The sequence below is a fragment of the Calliphora vicina genome, chromosome 1 (assembly GCF_958450345.1).
Source record: "Calliphora vicina chromosome 1, idCalVici1.1, whole genome shotgun sequence".
Lineage (NCBI taxonomy): Eukaryota > Metazoa > Arthropoda > Insecta > Diptera > Calliphoridae > Calliphora > Calliphora vicina.
The window spans coordinates 16,802,252-16,829,849 of record NC_088780.1 but is presented as its reverse complement, the minus strand read 5'-3'; the positions used below and the strand labels follow the sequence as shown (position 1 = coordinate 16,829,849).

The 27,598-nt window shown below is 30.8% G+C and overlaps 4 protein-coding genes across 5 annotated transcripts in view; 1 reads left to right on the top strand and 3 right to left on the bottom strand.

Annotated features, from left to right (window-relative positions):
• The window catches only part of LOC135949572 (exocyst complex component 4-like), a 42,960-nt gene extending 31,767 nt beyond the window's left edge, over positions 1-11,193 (top strand). The window contains 13 exon segments of the mRNA XM_065499167.1: positions 2,297-2,409; positions 2,548-2,710; positions 2,815-3,025; positions 4,507-4,601; positions 4,946-5,283; positions 5,345-6,098; positions 6,207-6,331; positions 7,054-7,350; positions 7,415-7,816; positions 7,870-8,281; positions 8,349-8,525; positions 10,027-10,233; positions 10,301-11,193. Of these exon segments, the coding sequence (XP_065355239.1) occupies positions 2,297-2,409; positions 2,548-2,710; positions 2,815-3,025; positions 4,507-4,601; positions 4,946-5,283; positions 5,345-6,098; positions 6,207-6,331; positions 7,054-7,350; positions 7,415-7,816; positions 7,870-8,281; positions 8,349-8,525; positions 10,027-10,233; positions 10,301-10,477 (3,471 nt within the window). The 3' untranslated portion in view covers positions 10,478-11,193.
• jagn (jagunal) overlaps positions 1-27,598 on the bottom strand; it is a 137,484-nt gene that overhangs the window by 91,431 nt on the left and 18,455 nt on the right. Inside the window, exon 1 of one of the 2 annotated variants that reach the window (XM_065499170.1) lies at positions 22,673-22,677. The exons of the other annotated variant lie outside the window; for it this stretch is intronic. The gene's annotated coding sequence lies outside the window, so the exon portion shown is untranslated. Of the gene's footprint in view, positions 1-22,672; positions 22,678-27,598 lie in introns of those variants that run through there. 2 annotated transcript variants of the gene reach the window in all.
• Dcps (Decapping enzyme, scavenger) lies at positions 11,918-13,626 on the bottom strand. Its single transcript, XM_065498843.1, has 3 exons — positions 13,125-13,626; positions 12,882-13,027; positions 11,918-12,684 (listed from the first exon to the last, which is right to left on the bottom strand). Exons 1-3 carry the CDS (start codon positions 13,624-13,626, stop codon positions 12,055-12,057), a joined length of 1,278 nt encoding a protein of 425 aa, XP_065354915.1. The 3' UTR covers positions 11,918-12,054.
• Positions 19,595-27,293, bottom strand: Madm (MLF1-adaptor molecule). The gene is made up of 2 exons (XM_065499168.1): positions 25,415-27,293; positions 19,595-21,535 (listed from the first exon to the last, which is right to left on the bottom strand). The coding sequence occupies exons 1-2, from the start codon at positions 26,567-26,569 to the stop codon at positions 20,015-20,017; spliced, it is 2,676 nt and encodes an 891-aa protein (XP_065355240.1). The 5' UTR covers positions 26,570-27,293; the 3' UTR covers positions 19,595-20,014.

Genomic DNA, 27,598 nt, shown 5'->3' with positions numbered 1-27,598 from the left:
TATTGTGATATTTGGATCGCGATCCATTGTAATGGATCATGCAAAATTAGGTTATGCTGCGATTTGGATCGCGATCCATCAATGCTGCATGCTGCACGTTCAATAAACATCGCGATGTCAAAATTGTTACCCCTGTCTATACTTGATAAATGTTTATCATGATAAACGTCAAAGTGGTTGTCAAGATAAAAAGTTATCAGGAGGACAAAGTTGTTAGTGCTGGTAGGCCTACAAAGTGAAGACCGAAAATTTTTTCCCGCTAGGTGGTGGCAAATCAATAAAAATTTCAGATTTCCAACTGGGAATTGATATGAAAATAAGATTTTAATTATATAAACAACATCTAAACTGCAGATTCCGACTTGGTGTCTGGTGTGTTGTGAGAGGATCCATGATTAGTCCACGGTTATGAAACGGCACAAAAACTCATCCATATTGCGGTTGAACAACGCCAAGCATTCCTGCGAAGTTGTCAAACGATTGCGTTTATGGTCAAGTCATCCTTCAAAATTGAAACCACAGAGCCATGTGAGATGCCTATGACATCCACTATCTGTCGCACTTTCAAATCCGATCGGCCAACACCATACCGTGAATTGTTTCAGATGTAGAGACCTCAACTGTCCGTCAAAGACCTTTGGCTAGTACGTCCACAACGAAATTCAGTAAACCACTTTTTTACCATAGAAATTGATGGTGCAGAGTTCCCAGAGTATTTATCAAGCTTAGCCTTGGTTTGAGTGAAGCTTAATGAGCAGACGAATTTAAATTTTTTCCATTTTCTCTTCAAGTCACGAGGTAGTCTGCTATCACTGGCTGTCAAACACAAACAAAATGTTGCAGCTTGTTGACAGGAGCAGTGTTGCCCTTTCAATTAATGCCCGTAATTTCAACAAATAGATATCTATTAGTGCTTAGTTACTTATGGAGTAAAAATATTTGGTAATTTTAACTCGTGGATATTGATTTCAAATCAATGTCAAGTTACAGTTTAGGTAAATTTATCTACTGGTTATTTTACACCGTAGATACCTATTTGTTGAAATTACGGGCATAAGAGCTGGGAAATTCAAAAAGTCTCGCACTTATTGACCCACCCTCGTATCTAATATTTCTGACGTGCTGAGGTATTTTTGAGTTGATTTTCATTAATATGGGTTCATTGTTGGAATTGTGGGCCAAACCACTGGTCCCCATGTTTCTCATGTCTATTTACTTGTTTGTTATTCTGTTACTTGTAGAACCCCAAACCACTAGACCGATCCTCTTCAAATTTTTACTGTATGTTTCTCTTTTTCTGGAAGGAATATTGAAATTTCAAGTGGGCGTGGCATTTCCCATATAAAGTAAATATTTATTATTGAATATCTGGTGAACTATAACTATGAAAGGCGCAAAACTTCGCATCTTGGCTGAAAATGGGCGGAATTGGATAAATGGGCGTGGCACGTAATAACTATCATATAAAGTAAATAGTTATTTTCGAATATCTGGAGTACTATAATTGTGAATGGATTAATTATATTCATTTATTTTTTTTTTTATAAAATTCTTCCTCATTTTTTTTATTTTACTACGATAGGGATAGCGAAGCGCAACGGGATAAGCTAGTATATAATATAAAAGTTTATCATATTTATTAGATATTTCTTAATATAAATTCCATTTCTCTTATTTAAGTAGTCAATAGAGTAGCCTATTTGCATTTCTCTCTCCTCCCCTTGCTTACTTATCTATTTATATCTTTATATAAATCTATTGTAGAATCATTTGTTTACAAATTAAGTAGTTAAATGTCAAAATGACATAACACACTTGACATCAATGAAAAGATTTGCATTAAAATGAAATATTACTTAATTTAAATTAATTACATACATATTTGCATCAGTAAAAAAAAATACAATTTATTTGGCTTAAGTGACTTATAGCACTTAATTCTTTTAAACAAAAAAAAAGAAAAGATTAAAGAATTTTCCACTATATTTGCATGTACATAAATGTAGATGTTTCTTTTTATGTTTCCAATGATAATATAATTAATTTCATTTAATTGATTGATGTTTTTATTTATTTATTTTTTTTTCAAATATCCCCCTTCCAACTACTTGCTTGGTGAACCTACTCTCTATAATTTCCTTGCTATAAACATCTTACACACCACATCTCATCATGTCCAATCCAACACCCATCATCAACCCTCAACATCAACAAAAACATACAAAAATGTTTGTTTTTTTGTTTTTGTATTATTTTAATTTATTTGTTAAAACAAACAACAACAAAAATGCTGCAGCAATTGGTTGGCGATAATCCGGACAAGGAGAAGATTGTTAACGAATACCAGAAACGTTTAAGAGGCACTTTGAATAGCAAAAATGTGGGTCTTTATGTCAAAGCATTTATGAAGTAAGTTATTTTTGTTTGGATTGGAATTGGAATACTTTTACATTTGGCATTTATTTATGATTTCTTTCTTGTTTTGCATATTTATTTATTCTGTTGATTGATTTAATTTTTATTTCTTTTTATTTAAAATAAATTTAGTCGCAAAGATTTAACTTTGAAGGGCTGTAAGGTTGATGTCATTTTAATCACTGGCATGTTGAGTCCTTATGCTTCGATGGTGGAGAAGTTACATCGTGATGTTGAAAAGGAAAAGGTCACTATGTTGAAAATTGAAAGAGCTGGTGATGTTTTAGCTGATGCGGTAAGTTTTGATTGAGTTTGATTTTTTTTACTTATTTTTTCATAAACCAAAATTTTGCACTCAAAATTGTTTCATATTAAATATCCACTTTCCTTTCTTTACAGCCCGCTAAAGTCGCCCAATCGATTCTATTGTTCTGCAAAGGTCAAGGTCTCTTGACATCCGTCATTATGCCGGGCGTTGATCGTGGTCGGGCATTTTCTACCAGTTCTGGTTCATTCGATGGCACCAACGGTACTCGCAAACTATCAAGAGGGATTTCCATGGAGGACTACGACAAACCCAATATTCGTCGTTTAAGCATCATTAACAACGATATTAAGAAGTAAATTGTACTCGATTTATATTTAAGCTAAATGGCGATAAAGTTTTACAAACAAAAATGATTATCTTAATGAAAGAAACCAAACAAAAATAACAACGCAAATATTTATATTCTTAAAACAAATTATTATAAACATAATTACTAAAACTAATTGCCAAAATTATTTAAAAAGAAAACACGAAAAAAATTAGAAAAAAAAAATGAAATTAAAGTTAAGTCAAAAATGTAGTCAGTCACAAACTTAAAAAAAACACCTACAAATAAAGCAAATATTATTAATTTAAATAAAAGCTAAGTTGCCCTGCTAGTCCGAATCACAGATCATTACTAAAATCAACAAAAAGTACTTCAAAAATTATGGTAAAAAATGTAACTAGTAGGGGAACACCATAAAAAGTAGTAATTATATAAAATGTACTCTTATTATTGTTAATTAATTTTTTGAATTTTATTTTTAAAACACAAAATTTTATACATTAATTAAAAACATAATTATTTTAAAGATCCCCTTAAACATATTTTTAAACAGATTTTATATGACAAATGTTTTTTTAAAAAGTAAACGATTAGAGCAGTTTAAAAATTTAGTTTGAAAATAAAAAAACATAAACTGAAAATCAGTATTCAAACAACGTCTTTTTAATACAATATTAATAATATTCATCAAGTATCATATTCTTAATTCGTACTCTAATCGTTTACTTTAGTTAAAACACCTTAAACTACTTCATTATAAAAGTAAATACACATAAAAAAACAAACAATCATTAGTAATTTAAAAATACCTCCGATTTTCAAAACAAAATTAAAGTTCAAACTACCTAAATGTATACCCCCGGACTTGTAAAATCAAAATTAACGAAATTTTATTTTAAAATGTTATAATTTATTTTAAATGAAACTCCACCTCCCAACAATTTTTGAAAAATTTACAATTTTATAGCGGTTATAAAGTAAACAGCACACATCATGACTAAAACAAAGAAATTTATATATATTAAATGTATTGTATTGTATAATTCAGCACATGTTAATTAAATAAAAGAATGCTTAATTAAATAATATAAACAAATAAAAAAAGCCACCTATTGTTTTATGTTGGCCTAAAATATTTAAATGCACCAAAAATCTTTTGAGATTTATCACAAAAAAAAACAAACAAACCTTAACATTTAGAGAAATTTATATGTATATCTAATAAAGCGTAAATGAAAACAAACAAATTCAAAATTGTTTATATAAAACATAACTTTACATTAAAAAATAAAGAAATTAGATGAAATAAACCTTGTTTTATTAAAAAAATAAACAAAAATCCATTGCACCCCCCGTTAATTAATTAATTATAAGACAGAATTCTCTTGCTAAAGAATTTTCTTTAAATTAACAGTTTTCCAAACAAATTTCACATAAAGAGGGCGCTGATTACCGAACAAATGCAACCCTGTTTAAAATTGCATTTCATTAATACGGCATCTCTTTAGCTAAACGTCAGTGTTAAGCAATATGGCTACACCGCCACCACCAACAAAACCTCCTAGAGGTGTAAAATATGGAAAAGATGAGGTAAATGTTAATAAAAAATTATGAAAATTACTTGAAAATATTGCTAAAAGTGTCCTCTACCACAAACAAATGAAGTTTTGTGCAAAAGTATAGTAATAATATTGGAAAAATGTCTTGAAAATTCAGCGACTAAAAGTTTTCACAGTGATGATGACATTTTACAAGTTTTGTGTTATCGTCCCATTAATGACAACAGCTGTCAAACTTTTCCCTATTTTGATTAATAACAAAAAAAAAATAATGAGCAATTATTATAGAACTTTAAACTTTTCTTTTTTTAATCTCACAAAACCATTTAAAGGGCGTTGTTTTGCTATTAATAAACAAATTCATTATAATTTTAGGCTGGCTGTGGTCTCATTGTTAATGTCATCAAATCGTTGGGTCTCAGCGAGACCAATGAAGAACGTCAGAAAGAAAAGTCGAAAATTGAAAAAGAATTCAAGAAATCTGATCAAAGATTAAATGATTTGGTATCAAAACATGACCAACAACTATCGCAGGTTATACCCCTGTTCACCAAAGTATCCACAGAGGTAAATAATAGTCGCGAAAAGATACATGCGGTTAAGGAGAATTTGAGTGCCTGCAAAAGACTGCTGCAATGCAGGAGAGAGGAGTTGAAGAAAATGTGGACAGATGCTGTGCAGCATAAACATGTTTTAGTGATGTTGGAACAAATGTGAGTAAATTCATTTAATTTATTTAAAGTAATAAATTATAAAAGAAATTCATTATTTTAGCAACGATTTACGTAAAGTGCCTCAAAGTGTGGTTAGTTATACATCCAAACGCCAGTATTTACATGCCAGTAAAGTCCTAACCGATGCTTTAAACTTAGTCAATGGTCCTCTCAAAGAGGTGGAAGGTTTAGCTGACATACGCTCCGACCTAATGGGCCGTCGCCAACATTTGTACCAACGTTTACACGAGGAATTGGTGGCCCAAGTCTATAATAGTTCAGCCAATGGCATTTTAAATGATCTACAACGTTCCAATTCTCATCGTTTAAATGCCAACTTCTCACGCAACATTACCGCTAGACGTTCAACCGATCGCATTGAGGCTAATGCCCGCGTACGCAAAGCCCTTCAAGAAATGGCCCAAGGCGTGGATCTTTCAAAAACGGAAATCATCGAAGATGCAGATCTTATAGATCCCGAACTAAGTATGACCTATTTTATTGCCATAATTGTAGAGTGTTTTGGTATGTTGCAAAAAGTACCCGATTCCATTGAGAAATTGCGCGTGGGCATTCAAACGGAATTGCTGGAAATTGTACGCACTACAACACGTCAAATGATTGATAATTCGATAGCATCGAATGAACGTTATCCTTTGTTGACCTTATTGGATGTTATCTACAAACAATTTAAGGCCATTGCACGTACGCATGCTACACTATTGAAGAATTTCTTGGTTGTCGTACAAAAGTATCAGGTGGTGGGACCACAACATTATACATTAACGGATTTTTGGTCGCAGGCACAGTCGGTGGTAAGTGTTATCGGAGAATATGGGATAAAATTTGGGGTCTCTATAAAAAAAATTTTAAATTAGAAATGTTTTTGTCAATTTTACTATATTGTTCCCTTATTTTTTTAGCTGCAATTGCTTTTAACCGATTATTTAGACATTCAAAATGCTTCCGCTGAAGATGCTTCACAATCTGCATACAGTGAGCCCACTAACAATATTAATACATTTTTCCTAAGACGCAAAGTTCCAAGGTGAGTTTTTATTTCAAAGAACATAAATATTTAAAGAATTGAATTAAAAAACAAGAGAATTAAATTAAACACAATTCGGCACAGCCGAATCTTATATACCATTCACCAAAGTATATTTAAGGAAAAGATTGAAAACTATTTTTGTTAAAAAAAAAATAAATTCGAATTAATAAATTTTTTTCCGGTTTTATACCCATTGTCGGTCCGAATTTCCATGGTTTATACGTCGTTGGAAAGGTCTTTGAAATGTTTATCAATGGTAACCCAGATATAATTAAAAAATAGGTCCAAAATCGTGGTAGTCGTGGTTTTTTGCTTATATCTCACTTTTTTGTGGGCCGATTTTCGAGAATTTAAATAGTTATCGAACCAGGACTGTATATTGATATATCAAATATGTATGGAAAGTTGATTTCAACATACAGACGGACATGGCTTTATCGTGGTGAAGGGTATAATAATGTTGTATTTAACTACTCAAAATATTTCCAAGATTTTTAAATATGTTTTAAAACCTCTATTCTAATTAAGAAGAAAACGTTCTCCATTTGTTTACAATTGGTAATTTTTTTTAAATAAAATATTTTCAAAACCCTTAACTTTGCAAAAATCCCATTAAATTGCTAATTAATGTTTAGATTTGTAAAAACTGCCGGTAGTTAATTTTATTAAATCCTTTAAAAATGTGTTAATACTTTACTAATGTTCCGATTTCCTTGCAGTACTAAAAAATCTCTATTTAAATTTGATAAATCATCGACTACAAAAACACCAACCACTGAGGGTTCAAAAGAACATCGACGCAATGTTTCGGATGTTTCCAATGACAATTTGAATGCCGCTTTAAATGTTAGTGGCGGTAAGCCGGGTGGTGCCAGTTTTAAAACAACTCTTCCATATGAGAAACAACGTGAGAAACTATTGATTTGTACACCAGATCAAAATGTCATAACTAAAGTGTATTTACCCTTGATGGCTTATATACAAGAAATCGAAGGTTTTATGAAATGTAAACCAGGGTAAGCAGAAATTAATTATTTTTTTATATTCTAAGCTATAAATTATATTCTATTTATCATTTAGACAACCTTGCAGTCTTCATGATTTCATTGACAACTACATTAAGGATACGTTCCTTTCCCAGGGCCACAATTCTCAATTACAACTGACCATTGATAGTTTTTCCAAAAATCAAGATGTTTGGCGAGCAATTCTAATGCCCGAAGAAATGAAATTAATGAATCTATCACGACCTATTTTACAATCTACGGCCAGAGTTGAAAGATGTTTAATAGAAACCAAACAGCTTATACAGGATTTACCATTTTACTCGGAGGAGCTATTGAAAACGGTGTGTTCGGTGTTGAAAGACTATAGGGAAATATGCCAGGCGGCTTATCGTGGCATTGTGCAGCCAGATACCGAGGATAAGAGAATATATAGTGTGACTTGGTTAAAAGATGAGGACATTAGTAGATTTTTAAAGTAAGTTATAGTAAAAAATATGAATTAAATTTATTTAAAAAAAATCCTTTCAGAACTTTACCTAATTGGATGGATTTGAAAAATTCCACCCAACCTCCTACTAAACATAATAAGAAACTACATCGCAACACTTTTGAGACCTCAGAAGAAGAAAGTCCTGTTGATGTACAACAACGTAACATTAGAGAAGCCGAAATGCTTATCAGTAATCTGGGCAAAGATGGTATTTCACAGCAGGAGATTTTGGCCGATATTAGCGTGCTTAAAGAATTGGCTATACTGCAAGAAAGCATGGAATGGTTTTCGAGTCGTATATCAGAATTTGCCAATGAATTAAGAAGACCTTTGGGCAATGGCTTGACAACTGGTGTGGCTGTTAACGATGGCACCATTAAGGTTTTGACTAATCTGGCTTTAGAATTCGATGAACTGGCCAATACTTGTTTGCTGGTTTTACATTTAGAGGTAATAATGTTTAATTTTTATAGTTAACATATAAATTCTTTATAATTTTGTTAAAATTTACTTCTAGGTACGTGTGCAATGTTTCCATTATTTGCGTTCGAAACGTCTTCAAACACGCTCTGATAGTTTTATTGATTCCAAAGATGACATTTTGGAGCCGGATCGTCAGGTCCAAGTGTTTACCAAACGTTTGTCGGAAATGGATGAAGCTTTTAGAAACACTTTGCATCCGAGAAAAACAAAGGTAAGAGAAAGAGAGTTATATTCTGAATTTTATATCATTAAACACAGTATGTTAATGTTTGATGTGAAACTTCTATTAATATGAAAGCCCTAAACCTGAATGTTTCAAAATCTAGTTTTGTTTAGCAGTTATAGAGTTTTGAATAAGATTATGTGAACCTATGTATGACATGACTAAAACTTTCATTGACAAATTTTTCGATTCCACAAGAGTTTTTGAAAATTTAGGCAATTTTGTTTCACGAAGAAGTTTGCTTGTGGGTGAAACAAAAAAACTTCGACGACGCTGCTCTAGCTTTGAAAGTGTCTAAAGAATTATTAGCCCTAACCTGATCTACAATATTGAGTTAAAGCTACTGTCTTATATCTTGCTGAGTTTTTAAAATCTTGATCATGACATCTATCAGTTGATAGATGAGCTCTACATATCGCACTCGTTCAACAATACTGCATTAACTCCATTTTTATTTTATTTTACCTTTTTGACAAACAAAACAATACATAACACTATCTGCAGGCAATAAACACATAAAATGGATATGCAGCGGAATACAAGAATTGATGGATTTTCTTATTATTGCGGAATTTTCGTTAAAGAAAACTTTCTTAAGCATTAAGAAAACTGGTTTTAGTCTCTTTTGTACACTTAAAAGATTTTGAGTTAATACAGTATTGTTGAACGAGTGCGTTATGTAGCTTAGAATTTTGAAAGCATTTTTAAAACTAATAGCTATATATCTATATATTGGATTTTTATCTCAATTGGAAGCCCTAAGCCAGTCCTACAATACGTAGAAAAAATCATTTCAAAATCTAGCTTCGTTTAGGAGTTATAGAGTTTTGAATAAAATAGTTTCACAAAATTCACCTGCTATGAGATTATGGGCTCCTAATATTTGACAAAAATTTTAAAATTTAATTTTCTTCTGTTGCCAAATTGTCAAACAGAAATTTATGGTTGCTCTCTGACAACGCAACACAAGTTCGGTTTGATATCTGCCAGTTGGACCAAAAAAGTTTGATGAGCTCTACGACGCATGTAGCTTAGATTTTGAAAGCGTTTTAAATATTAATAGCTATATATTGGATTTTTATCTCAATTGAAAGCCCTAAGCCAGACCTACAATATATAGAAAAAATAATTTCAAAATCTCGCTTCGTTTAGGAGTTATAGAGTTTTGAATAAAATAGTTTCACAAAATTCACCTGCTATGAGGTTATGGGCTTCTAATATTTGACAAAAATTTTAAAATTTAAAGCCTTTTGCATAAATGGTACGATAAAACTTTACACTATGTAATTGTAAACGTTTTAATAAAAATTAGCTATATAACTTTGTAGAAATGTTTGTATACAATTTGATAAAAGAATTATGTAAAAGTGTGTAGTTACATTGAATTTTTTGTCTAGTCAAACTATTTTAACAAGATACTTACCATTAATACTTACTTTTGCCATTAATTCCGAATTTTAAAATTCTAATTTTTCTATTTTATTTTCAGTACATTTTTGAGGGTTTGGCCCATTTTGCGGCTCGTATTTTAATACAAGCCTCCAATGCTATTGAACACATCGATCAAATCACCGTACAGCGTATGTGTCGCAATGCCTTGGCATTGCAGCAAACCTTAAGTAATATAACAGCTTCACGGGAAGTAGCACTCGATCAAGCTAAACAATTTTACGAATTGCTGTGCATGGAACCAGATGTAAGTTCAATAACTAATTCTTAATTGTTAATTAATACTCATTAAATATATATCTTGATAATTACAGGTCATACTCACCACACTTGTTGAGCAAGGTTTACAATTCACAGAATTGCAATATCTAAATGCTTTACAATTATCGTGCAAAGCACGCGGCATTACAGATTCCAATACTTTGGCCAATTATCAGCAAAGATTAGCGGATATCTTGGGAGCAGAACCTTCCACGGGCATAGTCGTATAATACATATAAAGAATACAAATATTAGTGCAAGACATGTTTTAACTAATTATTAGTAACTCTCTCTATTGATGTCATTGTTTGCTTTGCTTTGCTTTCCTTTCATTTTTATTTTCTTTAAAGAGAAATAAGTTATATTTACATACATATAAAGATATAAACTTTTTTTTAGCTTTTAAGACTGTTTCTCTTAAGTTTTGTCTTTTCCAGCTTGAGTTATACCATACAAACAAACAAACATACATTATTATATAAATGGCATGAGAATTTTTTTTTATTATTATTTTGGTTTTTATTTAAGAGCTTAAAGTTTTTACCTTTGAATAGTTAATATAAAGCAAGAGAAATATTTATATTTATTTAATGCAATTTTTAAGTTCAAATTTCAATGTTTAAAGAAAACAAAATATATGTTTACCTATTTAAAAAAAAAGAAAGAAAACAAATTCATATACTAACTACTATTACATATTAACAAAACAAAAAAACACATTTATCGAAGGAAGCAGAAACAACAAATTACTCATTAAACATGAAAAACAACAACGTTCAATTCACTTGGTGATGTTTAAACAATTTTGCTTAACTAAGTTGTTCATTATTAATTAATTATATTATATAATATACATTATACAAGAAAAAACAAAAACATATGTATTATTTAAACAAAAACCAATTAAAAATGAAACAAAAAATAGAAGAAAATCTAACTCAAACAAGTTATTTCAATATAAAGTGCAGGTTGAATGTATATGTTTTTAGATGAACCAACAATTTTGTTTTGCAATTGTAGTTTAGTGAAACAATACAAATTGTTAGATGAACAAAAAACCGATTTCAATTTGGGGGCTTTAGGAAGTTGATTTCAACAGACAGACGGAGATGGCAATATCGACTCCACAAATGAAAAATGTGAAAATTTCAAACCGAATGATAAACTTGTATATGAGGCTATCAGTGCAAAAGTGGTGTAACCCCAAACATTTTTTTTGTATATTCAACTTACACCACTCTGTGAAAAAACGATTTTTTCAGCTCCATATGCTTTTGAATACCAAAAGGTAATGTAAGGACTTTAAGTAATACCAGAACAGCAACCAAAAAAAATGTGAGTTACACTACTTTTGCGCTGATGGCCTCATATAACCTTACCACTCAACTCAAAACGGTTTCAAAGTCAACTTGGTTTTCATCAAAACGCGATTTATCCACTGCTTTTTCAAAAAAAAATCGAAATTTTGATTGGAATTTAAATTTTTCTTTTAACGTATACTAAATATGATTGGATAAATATAGCACTCTTCCTTATTTTTTAAAATGTTCTCTTGCATTTCAAGCCAAACGAAAGTGAAAATAATCCCCCTGTCACAGAATACCATTGCGATCGAAAGTGTAATCAACGCGTTTAGAGAATTAATTTTGATTCAAAACAAAACCCTTTTTTGTAGATTTGAAACCGAAACTAGGTTTTCATTTAATCAAATAGTTTTTTTTTAAGTATGTATAGTTAAGATTTTCCAATTTTCACTTAAGAATAATTGCAGAGAAATTGTAAACATAAAATATTACACCTTGAATATTCAGTTAGTCACAGCCTTTGTTGCTTCAATTGCTTCCTCAGTAGTCTCTTCGGCAATTTTTTGTTTTTTAGCTTTAACATCAGATTGCTCCGGCCCCTCCTTTGCATCGTCCTCATGCGCTAAACGTTTCACAGCTTTCCTAATGGCCATTTTACCTTCATACAATTCCAATAGCTTATTACCATCATATAAAACAAACGGTAGAGTAGCCTTTTGATAATAGTCCGGTAAAAGTTCCAAATTATTAATGACCGTATCTAACATATGCGACTTTTCGCACCATATTCCCGGAGCATCATTGCGCACAGGATTAATGTGTATGTGCAGATGATAGAACGATGGCTGATAATGGAAATACATACGCAGCTGAGTCAATGCAATGCCATAGCGAGATTCTATAGCCTCGGCAGCACGTAATCGTATGTTGCGCAATAGAGGAAGATGTGAGGCATTGAGATCACGCAATGATTTAATATCACGTTTATGTGTAATTGCTAAGACGTAAAGATTTTCAACATTACGACCATCCCATTTAAGATCGGGCAATAAAACAAAACCGTTTTCTGGATCGGAATCTTCGAAAACAATACGTTCAGTTTCTTGTTTGTGTTCCAAAATATTGTATACCCACTGGAAATAGAAAATGTGTGCTTTCAGGAAACATGATTGATTTAGGGGAAACGAAAGTGTGAAATGTGTTAGCACACAATCCAGCAAACAACTTATAAAACAATACAATTTGAATTTTCAGACACTAATTGTTCAACCGATAAGAATTTCCGTAAGTAATTTCAAATGCATGTAAGATAATGAAGTCTTTCACTTACCTCTAAGGAAAATTGACTTGAGGTTATGTGTGGAAGTGTGATTTCTTCATACAGCTTGGGAGTTTCGTTTATTAAAAATTTTTGACAAATGGAATACTTTTCGATGTGTTTGTCAGTAGCAGGATATACAACAGTTGCCTTAACACCTAAAATATATAAAAAATTATAAATATTAAAAACAAAACAAGGAAATATTTGGTGAAATAAAGCTATAAACATATCTATCTACTTAAGACAACTTACCACTTAATTTAGCCGGTGGTATACATTGATAACTACCATAAATATTGTTGATAAATTCAGTTTGTACTTTTAAATCACTGCAAAAGTATGTAGGTTTTATTAAACTCCCCTCTTCCTTTGTCTCCAGCACTTTTTCCAATGTCTCGTCCTTTTTACCATTTTCATCTTTGCCATTTTTTTCTTCGTTCTCCTTGGCGGTAGCTACATCACTTTCCTGGAATGCCTTTTTCTCAAATATAACTATGGCCCTGTCACTAGCGGATAAATCAGGGAAATTCCCCAATAAAGCTATACTCTTATTGCGAGTATTATTGTTAAGTATACGTTGCAAACGGAATTTGTTCAAGTCATAAGTAGGTGCCGCTACTACCGTCGGGGTTGTTTCCTGATTGTTGCATTCACTTTTTTCTACCGCCTCTAAACTTGGAGATTTTTCTGCTTCACATTGTACCACTTCATCTGCTAATGTTACGATTTCAGCGGTTACTAAAGTTTCAGGCATTTTAATGGATTAATAACTATTAATAATTGATAAACTTATAAATTTTCGCAAAAACAAACAAAATTGCCGCACTTTTCTTGTTTGCAAATAATAACAAAATAGTGATGTTAAAGTATTGAGTACTCAATACTCAAAAGTACCTATTCATACTTTCGGTGTTGTATTTTCAAAGAAAGTACAACTATAAAAATGGAATATTTTTAAAGAAAATATCATTTAGGCAATATTTTATGACTTCATATAAAGAAATTTGGAATTTTTGTATATATATCATATTATATTACAATAAAAAAAAGTCTAAAACTATTGAGCAATACCGAGTATTTACAAGTATCGACATTTTACAACACTATAACAAAACGGCATCAGCCAAATGCAACCATGTGATTTCATGCGATGCCAGATTGTTAATATACCAACTGATTTAGTTGGGACACAAACCATTGCAATGTGTTATAACTGTAATAATAACGCATTTTCACTGCATTTCGAATATACTATATCAGAGACCGAAAATAACGAGCTCGTTTTTTATTTCAATGGTAAATTCTAAATCGGAGACATTTAATAATATTTTTTTGTGTTATCCTGAGGTGTAGATATATGTGATTTATAATTAACCTTTTCGTAAAAGTTAAATTGCAATTATAATTTTCAATTTCACAAAAAAACGAGTTTTATAAAAAAAAAATGTTTGGCAAAATGTTTGTTAATTTTTCAAATGTAAATTTTTCGACATTTCAAAAATTAACAACAAAAACGGATTTTTATCAGGCCTGTCACACATTTTGTTCGGAATGGTTTCAATTCCGATCGATTTCATTTTAGGTTTTTCAGATTCCTTGTAATTTATTAATTCCAAAAATATTTAATAATTCTGATTTTTGATTTGAACAGCGTTTATATTAAAGCAAATGTGAAGTATTTGCTACTGAAACTGATTACAAATTTTAGAAAAACAAATAATTACAAAGAAATATAAATTCCACTTTGAAAACTGAAAGTGCTATCATTCCGAAAGGAAATTTCGTTTTACTTTTTCTGAAGAAGCAAAAAACCGAATTAATTCCACTTTACATTTGACACAGGCCAAATGTTTATTTCATGATTCAAATTATTTCAAAATAATTTGACACCATAAAAAAAGAAAGAGCCAAGTTCAATTCATAATATACAAGATTCATTTTAAGCGACGTTATGTATCCATACGATGAGGAAAATATGACCCTTGTTTGGAAATTCCAGCACGAAAACACAGCACATACACACCTCTAGGGTTGTAAAGGAGTGGTTGGTTACAATACCATGAGGTACTGTGGCAAATTGTAGATCGCAAAATACGGTCTCAAAATTATATCATGAAGGCAGCTTTTATCAGATACCGTTTAAAACCCTGATAAATATATCTAATATAATGGGCTGTTACTGCGTAACTCAATCCGAAAATGAAAATGTTCGAATTTGTGATCTAAATACATTGTAATTCGAAACGATTTCCTTCCGAATCGAATTAGCGAGTAACCCCTCCGACACCATAGTATGTGGGCAGTGGTCGACTTTCATTTATAGGGTCGGTTGCAAATACATAAATAAAAAGTATACAAAAAGTTTAAATTGAAAATTTCAAAACTTTTCAGAGACCACTTAACTTTTTTTAAATTCTACTGAATCTAGTTTCCAGGAGTGAAATAAAACTACATTTAGATTTTTTTGTTTGCTTTTTGTCTTCATTATATGAAATTTTTTGTTTTTATTTTCGAAATGTTTTTGTTATGAGTTTTTTTCATCTTTCTATTATTAAATAATGTTTGTTGTTTTTGTTTTGTTATATATGTATTTATGTATGTTGTATATGATGCCTGGTATTACTATTTATGATTTTCTTCTTCGTGGTAATACTTTTTTTATATAATAGATGTATGTATATTTATTTTATTAGTTTATCGATTGATGACTTTTGTTTTTAATTTAATTTATGTGGGAAACTTTATGAAAATTATGAAATTACTTCTTCCACTTGTTATGAATGCATTTGTTTTTTTTTTGTTTTCATCTTATAAAGTAATAAAAGAGAGTTAATTAAAATTGCTGTCACTTTAATGATTTTTGTTTTGTGTTTTGAATGATTTTTTGTTTCCGTTATGAATTACAATAAATACATTAAATAAGCTATGTAGAGAAAGGGGGGGGGGGGTAGAGAATTGATTGGATTGTTTGTTGTTTACTGTTTTTTTGTTGTTGTTGTGGGTGTGTAGTTGGTTAGAAGGAGTTGTTGTGTGTGAGTGTTGGGATTTTTTTTGTTTTTCTGTTTTAATAGTTTCTTTTGTTTTTCTTTACATTTAGCATCAATCTTTTTATATAATAATATTATTTATGTTTTTATGTTTGTTGTTGTCTTGTTTAAATATATATAGATTTATTTATTTACTGATCCATAATCAATAATAATAATAACTTTTAGTAATAATAAAGCGCACATTTTTGTTTTGTTTTTCATTTAAATGGATTTTTTGTGTATGCTTAAAAAATGTATAATATGAGTAGTCACAGTCATTAAATAAAATCTTATTTTTTTTCAAACATTTTACTTTTATTTTGTTTGTTAAATTATACTTAAAATAGTTTACACAGCGTAAATAATAAAACGAAAACATATGACGACAATATTTATTAATGAATTTTTCTTGTTGTTGTTTGTCAAATATTTAACTTACTGGAGAGTTATTTAATGGGTGTGTGTCTTTATTTATTTAATTAATTTTAGCCATCTAAGTATTTTTTTATGTTTTTTTCCGTTATTTATTTAGTTAATTTTAAATTTTGTTTTTTTTTACTTTTGCTTTTTGGAAGCCTTGATTTTTTTATTCAATTGTTGTTTATTTTTCTTTCATTTAAAATAATTTTTATTACTTTGATTTAAGTTTTTTTAGATTCCTTAAAAAAACATTATTTTTTATTAATTCATTTTTAAAAAAACAGACAAATATCAAAAAGTATGTATTTATTAGTTAAAACATTGTTTTTACTCTTATTTTTTGTTTTGTTTTGCTTGTTTGTTTATTTAATTTTAGTCTCTCTTAACAGCTAAGTAATAATGAAGGATTCCCCTCCTCTCTTACTCTCCCTTTATTTAGTTGTGTTTAACAAAAAAAAAAACATAAAACATGTATAAATGAGTAAAATACGTGACTGGACTCAATATTTGTATTAATATTATTATTTTAAAAATAAAAAAAATTCTAAATTAAAAGTTTATACTCTTTTTAAAGAGCTCTTAGAAAAATTGAGTCATTTTGTTTATTTGCAAATTTAAAGAAAATATAAAAAAAAATTTTTGGTTGGAAATATTATAAGTTTTTTTTCTAAATAATAAAGTTGACAAAGTTTTATCAATAAAAGGCAAAGGTTTTAAAATTTTAGGCTAGCATTCGATTTTTAGTGTTTTTTTTTTGTTTGTTTGTTTTTGAACTAAAATGGAAAGAAATTTTGGAATTGTTAAGAAAACTATTTTTAGAATTTTCATAAATAAAAATATAGTTAAAAATGTACACAAGACGGCATTAAAATAAATAATTTTTTGAAAGTAACTTCCACTTAAATATTCATTTAATTGATCTTCTCGAAAACCTTTTTACAAGAGAAAACATTTAAATTTTTTTTTTGTGGGCATTTCCACAGAAATGTACAAAGGTCCACCGTAACCGAAAAAAACTTCTAAATTTGTATAATATAATGTAGTTTCAGCTAATCTGAGTTGTTGTCATGAGAAAATTGCACTGAAAACAGAAAATTCACTTTTTCTTGCTCTTAGCAACTTTTAATGACATATGACTCTTTAGTATTTATTGTTTACATATTTATAAATGAAAGAGGGCCAACAAAGCTCCATTAAAGGTAAATCTTTCATTTGATTTTGTTCATTTACCATGTCGCGTTCCGGTACTTAAGCCATTGTTTGTTATCAGTTCTCCGCGTTTGTTTTAATAAAGTGGGCTGACAAGTTTAATTCAAAACTAAATACAAATTACAGCGTCTAATAATCACAATAAACATTTTAATTTGACTTTCAAAGTGTGTCACGTTCGGGATCGTAAACGTTTACTTATAAATATTTTTGATATTTTGTTTATGTTTTAAAACTATCATTTGGTGCCGGGATTTAAGCCCTAAAAGCAGCTGAAAAATAATAATTTTAAAATAAAATTTAACTAACTTTGCTTTATATGTTTATGATTTCTGTTATTATTACATTAGTCCATAATATATATATAAAATAATATAATAAATTCGACGATTTTTGTAGTTTATAAAATTTTGAATTGAATCTACTTGACTAATCGGTATTGCAAACATAACGAAAAAATATGTCGCGTGACGAAACATAACTAAAGGTTTGTAAAGCAAAACATAATGCTAGCATTTCATCAAGACAACTCTCATTTTATAAATATATTATTAAATTTTCCAATTCGCTGATCTTTGCATTTTTATAGAGACACCCGAAAACAAGTTCTATTTATTTTGTCTCGTTCGGGATACCACGTTTATTGCAAAACCTATCATTTGCACAAAACATAGTGCTACAAAAATGATATTGAAAAATATAAATAAGAAACAAAAATTGTTCAGATGTCTTTAATGAAACGCGACGAATGTCACGTTCGGGACCGTGTAAATAACAATATGCTTTTTAGTGATCTTCCAAAAATAGACATTGTATAATATCGTCATTATCCCTTGACAGTTTAAGTATCATTTAACAAAACAAACATTTTAGGTTATTGATTGAGAGAAATTAAATAATCAAGATTATATTATATTTTTTTTTCGAACTTGAATAATAAACGTCAAAAAATAATTTTATGCAAATCAACGCAAATATCAAATTAATAAATCGTCGAAAGTAAAATTTTCAATTTAAAAAAAATCAATTTTATAAAAAAAATATAAATTTTGCAAAATATTTTTAAAAAAAAAAAAATAATTTTTCAAAAAATTTATAATTTTTTAAAAATCATTAAATTTATAAAAAAAATCTACAATTTTACAAAAAATTATTTATATATTTTTTTTAAATCAAATTTTTACAAAAACTAAATTTTTTTTTCTCAAAAAATCAACAATATTTAAAAAATATCGTCCAATCATAGCTGGTTACTACATACATTGAGAAAAAATACTGATGGTAACCCACACGCAGTATTACAATGGAACCCGCAGGTCACGTGGAGCAGAACTGTTTGCAGGGAAACAAATAAATAATTTACCCAATTACGATATATAGCTAGAGACATAACAGAATGGAAGAACTATATCAAAATATTTTCGGAATTTTCAAAGTGGAATTGATATTTGTTTGTATTTATTTAAAACAGCTGAATTATTTCTTTTGCGATTTAAAAAAAAAATAAACGGAATCTAAAGACACTACAACAAAATCGATCGGAATAGGAACTACGGAATCAAAACCATTCCGAAAGGAATGTGTAAAAGGCCAGTATAACTGTAATTTTGAGTGATTTATTTTTGCTTATATGGACAAGTTATTTTCGGTCTCTGGTTATAACAGTATTGAATGGTAATCTGCCAAAGCGGCTTTCACTTGTATACAAGTATTAACAAATTTGAAAGGCTTTGCGGCACAGTTTAATAACCTCATATCATCGTGGACTAAGAAATTTAGTATAATTTATTTTAAAAGCCGTCTAATCTACAGTGCAGTTAAACTAATTAGCACAAGTTTTCGGTTAAAAATAAACTATTTCGGTATTCTTCTTCTTAATGAATTCAACTTTTATACAATACTATTTAACCTAAAAACGAAACCAATTATTTTTAATCCACACTTTATGTATTGCATATAAAAAAAATTAAGATAATAGCAAAAAATTATTTATTTAATGTAAAAGAAAATCTTACCTTTAACTTAATTATGTGTTTTATTGTTGTTGCTGTTGTGGTTGGTTGTTTGTTGTTGAAATCATTCGTTATTGCAGCAGTTAGTAGAGAAATGAGAGGATTTAAATTGTATATACGCTTTCATGGCTTAAAATTAGGAATCATTGCGTTTGTTTTCATATAACATGGCATTTTGATGGTGGCAATACACGGCGAATGTTTCCACAGGACGTTTTACAAAAAGAGTGCTTGTTTTTTAAACATTTTTTTAAGTTGTTTTATTTTTTTTTAAAAAAAAGAACCATAAAGGACTAGAGTTTTATGTAATGTCTTCATTTAATCCTTTTGACCTTTCTATTGATTCAACTTTTTATGTTTATCGTTTTTTTTCTTCTTATCATGTTTTGTTTTGATTTCAACTTGTTTTTTTTACTATAAATAATAGAAAAGAAAATATGGTTTTGTTTTTGTTTTAATTGTTTAAAGGCTATTAATTGATAGTTGTAGTTGAAGAGGTTGAAGTGGTGGTGTTAGTAGGTATTGCAGAAGGTAAAGGGGAAGCTTGAAAGTTAGTATGAATAGGAGAGGCATTTACAGCAGGATTTAAGTAATGTTGCTGTTGGTGTTGCTGTTGATGATGGCTAGTTGTATTATCAACCACATCCATAGAAACCATAGAGGGGTCCATATGTTGATGTAATTGCTGCTGTTGTAGATGTTGCGGAGGAGAATGTTGGTGTTGGGGATGTTGCTGCTGATGTTGCAGTTGCTGCTGTTGTTGTAGCTGTTGTTGATGTTGCTGATGCTGCTGTTGTAGCTGTAGTTGCTGTTGTTGTTGGAACTGTTGTTGCTGCTGCTGCTGTATTTGCTCATGTGGCACATACATAACATGACCAGCCAATGGATCAACCATAGGTACTGCCACCGTACCTTGTAGACCCAAAGCTGTAGCGGCGGCCGCAGTTGGTGGCATGGGAGATGTTAAAGCTGTTGTCTGCATTTGTTGTTGTTGCTGCTGTTGCTGCTGCTGCTGTGCTTGGTTTTGTGCTTGCAGCATTAGCGATGCCGTGGCAGCGGCCGCATCAGAATCGGCTATAGACCAATTTCTTTCCATTTGATTTAGGGATGTCACACTAGGATTGACTGGTAATGTCTTTGTTATAGTTATGGCATTATTGTTATTGTTGCTACTAATGTTATTGTTATTGCTTGTCGCATTGTTGGTTGTGGCGCCGCCAGCGCCACTGCCGCCGCTGCTGGGTTCATTTATTGTAGCACTAAATGTACGCTCTTGAGCTCCATATTCACCAAATGCTGCTCCACCCTCGGAAAATGTACTACACAAGGTTTCCTCTAGCAATGCTTGTATCTTGTCCTGATCGTCTATGTGCACAAAACCCAGTCGCACCAGTTCTTGGGTCAAATCGGAGGCCGTATCATTTTCGTTAACATCACACGACAGCTGACGATTCATTTTATCGTCCATGCGCAGTAGTATGGTCATGAGTATATCACTACTGCCCTCCTTTATTTTCTTTACACTACACATCATATTGACAATACGACGTGATTCAATATCTACAGGTTCCGGCGAGGCGGATTTCACAGAATCGGCACGTTCCGGCGAAGCAGCTCGTGAACGAAAATGTGGCGGTTTCTTGCCACTAAACGCAGTCAATGGATAAACACCAAATTTAACATCCTCCACAAATTTTTCCAATTTATCGGCGGATGGCACATCCACTAACGTATACTCTTTGATTGTTACTTTTCGTACTAGTTGTTTTTGTGGCTGTTGTTCTGCCTGCTCTTCGGGCGTTGTGGCAGCCGTATCCGTATTCTGTTGTGGCATATCCTCTTCTATACTACTCACACATTGAATGTGAGCCATTACCACATCGGGACGATTGTATTTTTGCATCATGCCATCTATAATTGTTTCCGAAAACATTGTACGATTCTTAGGTGAAAATATTAAGCAGTGGGCAGCCAGTAGTTTCAATGAATGCACCTGTTTTTTTTGCGAGGAAAGAGAGAACAAATGTACAGAAATAAGGAAACACAAACAAAAATAGATTATACTGATTATTAAAACACACAATTATTATCATAAACATCAATTATTATAGAGTATGTAGGTCTTCAACAGATGAAACAGGTGCGTCAAAATAAAGGTCGACAAAACTTCTCACAAGTATGAGTACAAACAACATCAGATCCGTCATTATTATACCGCAAGTTTAAGAGGCTAGAGTCGTGACAAATGTAGAACGTTCACACGACAATTGGATCTACACACAGACTCAAAAGTGAGTAAACACCAGTGAAGTTTTAGATTTTTTTAAGATCATGAAAATCATTATAGTCCGACTTAAATCTTTTTTTTCAGAACCGAAACTGTTATTCAGCCCAATCTCCAAAAAAAAAAAACTTTTTGATTTTAATCGATGGATAGATTTTAAAATTTTCATTATCTCAAAAGAAAAAAATAAAATAATTTGTGGTGTTTACTCACTTTTTACTCTCGTCAATCCAGCACCAACTTTATCGAAAGTAAGTTTTTTCCCCCAGGAAAGTATTTTTGAAAAAACAATTTTTAGTCGAAAGTTCTTTTTTTAAAAAAAAAGATTTTTGGTGAAAAAAATTTTGAATTAAAATTTTTTTTGGGAATTGTTTAAAAGAATTGTTGGTGAAAAAAATAATTTAGGTTTAGGTTAATATTTCTTCCGATTATGGATAAATTTCGGTCCGAATTTCCATGGTTATTGTCATATTGCCTATGTTAATGACTTAGTAATCCAGATATAGATAAAAAACAGGTCAATAATCAAGATGGTATCACAGTCATTTGTGGGACAATTTTTTAAAAACATTAATTTCGACATTTTTTATTTCCAGATTTTTACTAGTTTCTATTAAAAAATCATAGTATTTTTGTTTAATAGTTTAATATTGTATTTCAAACTGGAAATATTAAAGTTCATTTAAGATAAATTTCTTTAAAATCCATTCATTTTTGATGAAGTTAGGGTAAAATAAGTGAAATCCTATTTTTATATTACAAATAATATTAATCATACGCCACATAGGGCGAACGTTTCAAACCAAAATGTTTTTTAACAGAGAAGCTAAACTCTTCAATCAATCGTTATGAAATTTGGCTGAGTAATAGAGAAGAATTTAGGCTTTCTGTGCATTTATAAAGAAGAAAGATAGCTACAACACTTTAGGCCTTATAGTGTACCAAAGTTGAATACTTAAATTTTAAGTTAGTTTCTTATGTCGTTTTCATTTCTTACATAAATTATGCCTTTATTCTGCCTTTTTCCCTACTTTGTTTTCTTTTTTAAAACCCTGATAATGGGTCAAAATCGGAAATATTTTTGAATCCGATTTATTTTCATTTGATTTTATTCATGCTTTAATGTCGCGTTCCGGTAACTAAATCATCGTTTAGGAGCAGTACGTTGAGATTTTGCGAATGAAGTGGCTGAAAAATTTAATTCAAATCAAAATTTAGTTTTTAAATAAAAAAAACTTAATGCATCTACTAATCACACATAATTTTCACAGTTTGTCACGTACGGGATCGTAAATGTTTACTTAATAAACATGGAAATGCCCATACCTTTAATTTAATATAATAATTTTTACTTCCAAAAATCACATTAGTATAAATCTCATAACAATGTTGGAATCCAAATAAAATTTAACAAAAATAAGTTTTCAGAACGATCGGTCCAATTAGGTATTAGGTCCACTTCCAAATATTACTCACGAAAAATAATTTATTGAAAGTAGAATAGAATAATGATTTGCTTATACATATAAACAGTGTAGGTTATTATATAGTCGAGCTTGACCCACTATACTTTCTTACTTGTTTCTCATTTGCGTTCAATTTGTTTAAACAAAAAGATACTTACGTTAATCTAATGCTACCGCCACAATTCTAAAATAATAATTAAAACCTAGCAAAGTAAACATTTTCATTATTTTGCGCAAACAATTCATGATCGACCGACCAATTCATTTCATATACTTTACTTTAAACTAAAGATAAATAACAGTTTAAACCTATTAATTTTAATGTTTTTCATTATTTTGCAGCGCAAATATTTGTCCAAACAAAACATTTGCTAAAGCTAACAATTGAAAACAAAAGAAACTAAATTTAAAAGTTTAAAATATACTCTTTATATAGGTATAATAATTATCTAATTCTTTGAAAGATTTATTATGCCATGCGGACATATTGAATTTAAAAGCCTATTTAGTTATCTCAACATAATCCCATTTAAAATTCAATTCATTATTAGTTCTGCCCCCTTTTACAACTGTTTGTAATATTTCAATTTGTTGCTTTCCCGCTTTCTTCTTATAATTCAATTACTAATGAAGGTTGAATCAGTTTGTAGAAAGATTCCATAGTAGAGGTCATTTTATTAAATGAAAAGTTCAATGACAAAACTATTTGTTGCAAATACAATAACTACCATTATACAATAAAAAACTACAAAAATAATGGGTACTAGTTTTGTCTGACAAATGAAAGGAGAAAAGAAAACTACAATTTCCATTGCAGGCTGATTCATTTAGTTTGAAAAAAGTTACGGCATACTTTTAGGAATCAATAAATCATGAAATCGTCATTATAGATAACGCAAAATGCAACACTCAAGGACATTTTTAACATTGCTATCGAAAATTTAGGTATTGATTATAAAGTGTATAAAACTTAACGAAACTTTATTATGAAAACTAAAAACTTTAATACTCATTTTTAACATAAGGTGAATTTTAGTTTAATTCCACAAAAACATCTTACTTTACGAATTTTCAAAAACTTAAAGAAACGTAATTTTCAAATCAAAAATACATACCAAATAAATGGTGTAAACGTTCAAATTATGCTATAAAAGTATTACATTACTTTTAAAGGGTTGATTGGATACATACATCAAGTATATACTTGAATAAATCAATTATACAAAATTTAATTGTAATTAAATTATGATTTTCTTGTTAATTTACAATATGTAGTAAACAAAACATGTAGATTCATAACGACAATATTTCCACTGTCCCGAACGAGACATTCGTACGCCATTGAAGCGAACAAAAATAAAGAAATTTACATTTATCGATAAGTTCTGTCGATTAGTTTTTACCAAACTTAAAAAAGTGTAATCACTTTTCAGCACAAATTTGTTTGACGTTATTTATTCTTACAATTGTTTTGTATGATCAAACAGCATCATATAAAATAAAACTGAATATTTGTTTTGAAACATCCTAAGTTTTGGAAATGCATAAATATAAGAATTCAAATAGTATATTTTAGTTAGTGGTTAAATCTTTTGTCAAATATTCTACCTTAAGCTACTATTAAACATTATTAGATGTCTTTATTTAAAACCCTTAACGACAGTTTATTTATTAACACCAAACCATGTGATAACCATATTTTTCCAAAATTGCTTAATTTAGATCAGTATTAATCAAAAAACTAAGCCTGAGTGCATCATTATAATTAAAAACAATCCTAAAGGTATGCAATACATAATTGTCCCATTTACTTAAACAAAACCTCATACCATTGACTTTGATATTAGTCAGCTACATACAGTTTGTTGTTCTTGCTGTTGTACTTGATGTTTGTACTGCTTGATGTCATTTGTTGTTGTAGTTATTTTTCTTTCTTTCTTCATCAATACCACACATATGGATAAAGAAACTATGAAAAATAAATTTGCAAAAGGAAAAAAAAACAGATAACAGCAACAATAAAAATGACAGCAAAATACATACTACTACAAATGTACATATAAACAGACGGACAGACAGACATACCGACACTCTGTAGATTGTTAAACAATTAGTCACTCACCTCAAATAGTAGCGGATGAAAGAGTAAATCATTGGCATTTGGCCTCTCGGATGGATTTCTCCTCAAGCACTTAAATATTAAATCCCTTTGTAAATCATGATCCAGACTATTAATTGTCTTTAATATTGTCTCTTCATTGATGGTGGTGGTTTCACCAGCACTATTTTGGATCTCGAGGGCGGCCATCTCAAGGGCACACATGCCGAAGGCGTAAATATCGGCGGCGGCAGTTAGCTGTTCGGCTGCACCATATTCGGGGGCGATAAAGTGCTGAGCAGCCTGCTCGATGTCCTTGTGCTGCTGATGGCGGACACTGTAGTGGACCGCATCGGGTACAACGGTGCCGATTTTGACGAGACCATTGTGTTGGATGAAAATGCTATCACAGGTTAGGTTGCCGTGGATGATGGGCGGTGTGCAGGAATGCAAATAGTTGAGCGCAGATAAAATCTGGGTGCACCAACGGCGCCAGGCCTCTAGGGGTAGACGTTTAGCGTTGCGTTTGGTACGTTTAAGGAACTGTTTTAAAGAACCAGACGACATAAATTCCGTTATGAAGATAACGCGCGGCCGGTCGGGATGTATAGTATCTGTCCAGTAGCGATGAAACTTGACTATGTTTTGGTGGTCCAATTGTAGAAGATTGTCAAAGACCTGACACATTTTGTCTTCCTGCGACTTTAGCTCTTGTAGACTGGCATATTGCACCTCATTCCAGACGACTTCTACACCCTCCTCGGTGTCCATAGCCAGATGGACACAATCGATGCCGGGGACATCGCGCTGATCGACTTCCTCGCGACGTTTTAACCATCTCCCGCAGGGGGATTCTTCGAGAATTTCACTCTCATCTTCCGAATCGTCACCCGACTCGCGCGGTGAAGAATCAGCTGCCATATTGAGGGCATCTGCTGATGAACTAGAACCAGCCACAGCCATAGTAGAGGTTGATGTCGTACCAGCAGTAATACCAGCTATTATCTGTGGTGGTGTGTGTTGCTGCTGCTGTTGCTGATGTAGTAAATGTTGCGATGAACTGCCACCACTGCTACCGGCACCGCTTCCACCACCACCACCGCCGCTACCTCCGGCACTACCCCCACTGCCGCCGCCAACACCGACATTATTGCCGGCTTGTGCTTGATTACCGGACATTGACAGCTGAGTGGCTGCGTCAAACGCCTCCACTAGCGATGTGTGTGTTTTGCAAACTAAGCCGGTGTCTGCTCCCTCTGCTCACTGTGTATGTGTTTTGTTTGCCAATTGTGCTGTAGGTTCGTTTAAATTTCAATTAATGTCGGCTAATTTTTGTTTATTTTATTTCGTTTTATTTTTCCACAATGCTGGCCTTGATTCGAGACTTTTTGTTTTATTTTGTGTTTCTATTTTGTTTATGTGTGATGATTGCCTGCCTGCCTTTTGTCTCTAAGTCTCCGGAACTGCTTGTGTCTAGCTGCAGTCAGTGCTTTATTGGATTTTCTCGTTTTATTTTTTTATTATTTTCTTTCGTTTGCTCGATGATCGTTTATGTTTTTCGCGTTTTAATCTCTTCCTTAATGTTGTAGTTGTTGCTTTTGCTACTGCTGTCTTTAAGGCGTATGAGTGTTTTTTTTTACTTTTTTGCCTTTTGAAGAATTTTTTTATTTTTTTTCGTACTTTTCACTTGTCTTGCAGTCGTTGTTTTTCGTATATTTCTATAATGAAATAATTCGCTTTAATTTCTTGGTATTCTAACACTCTTTAATTTTAAGTTTCAAAGTATGTCATTAATTAATAGATACATTAATTAATAAATCTTCATTACTAATTTTTTCCAAAAAAAATTTATAGAAATGAAAATCAATTCATTATTGACTTCAGTGTCACCAAGTTTGCAAAAATTATTCACTAGAAAAAAAAAACTTGACAGCTAAAATGTCAAAATTGGGCAAGTGCTAAAATCGAACTATACACTGAAAAAAATATTCTTGACGCAAAATTTGCATTTTAAAATTGCAGCACTTTTTTTAAACAAGAATTTTTCTTATAAAATTAAGATATAACATTGTTTATAAATAAATGTGGCAATAAATAGAAGAAAAGAATTCTCTTAAACATATTAAAAACAAAAATATTTCCTTATTCAAACAAATTTAAATTTGATAAGTTTTATAAAACTCGTCGAAACAGCTTGCAATTTAATAA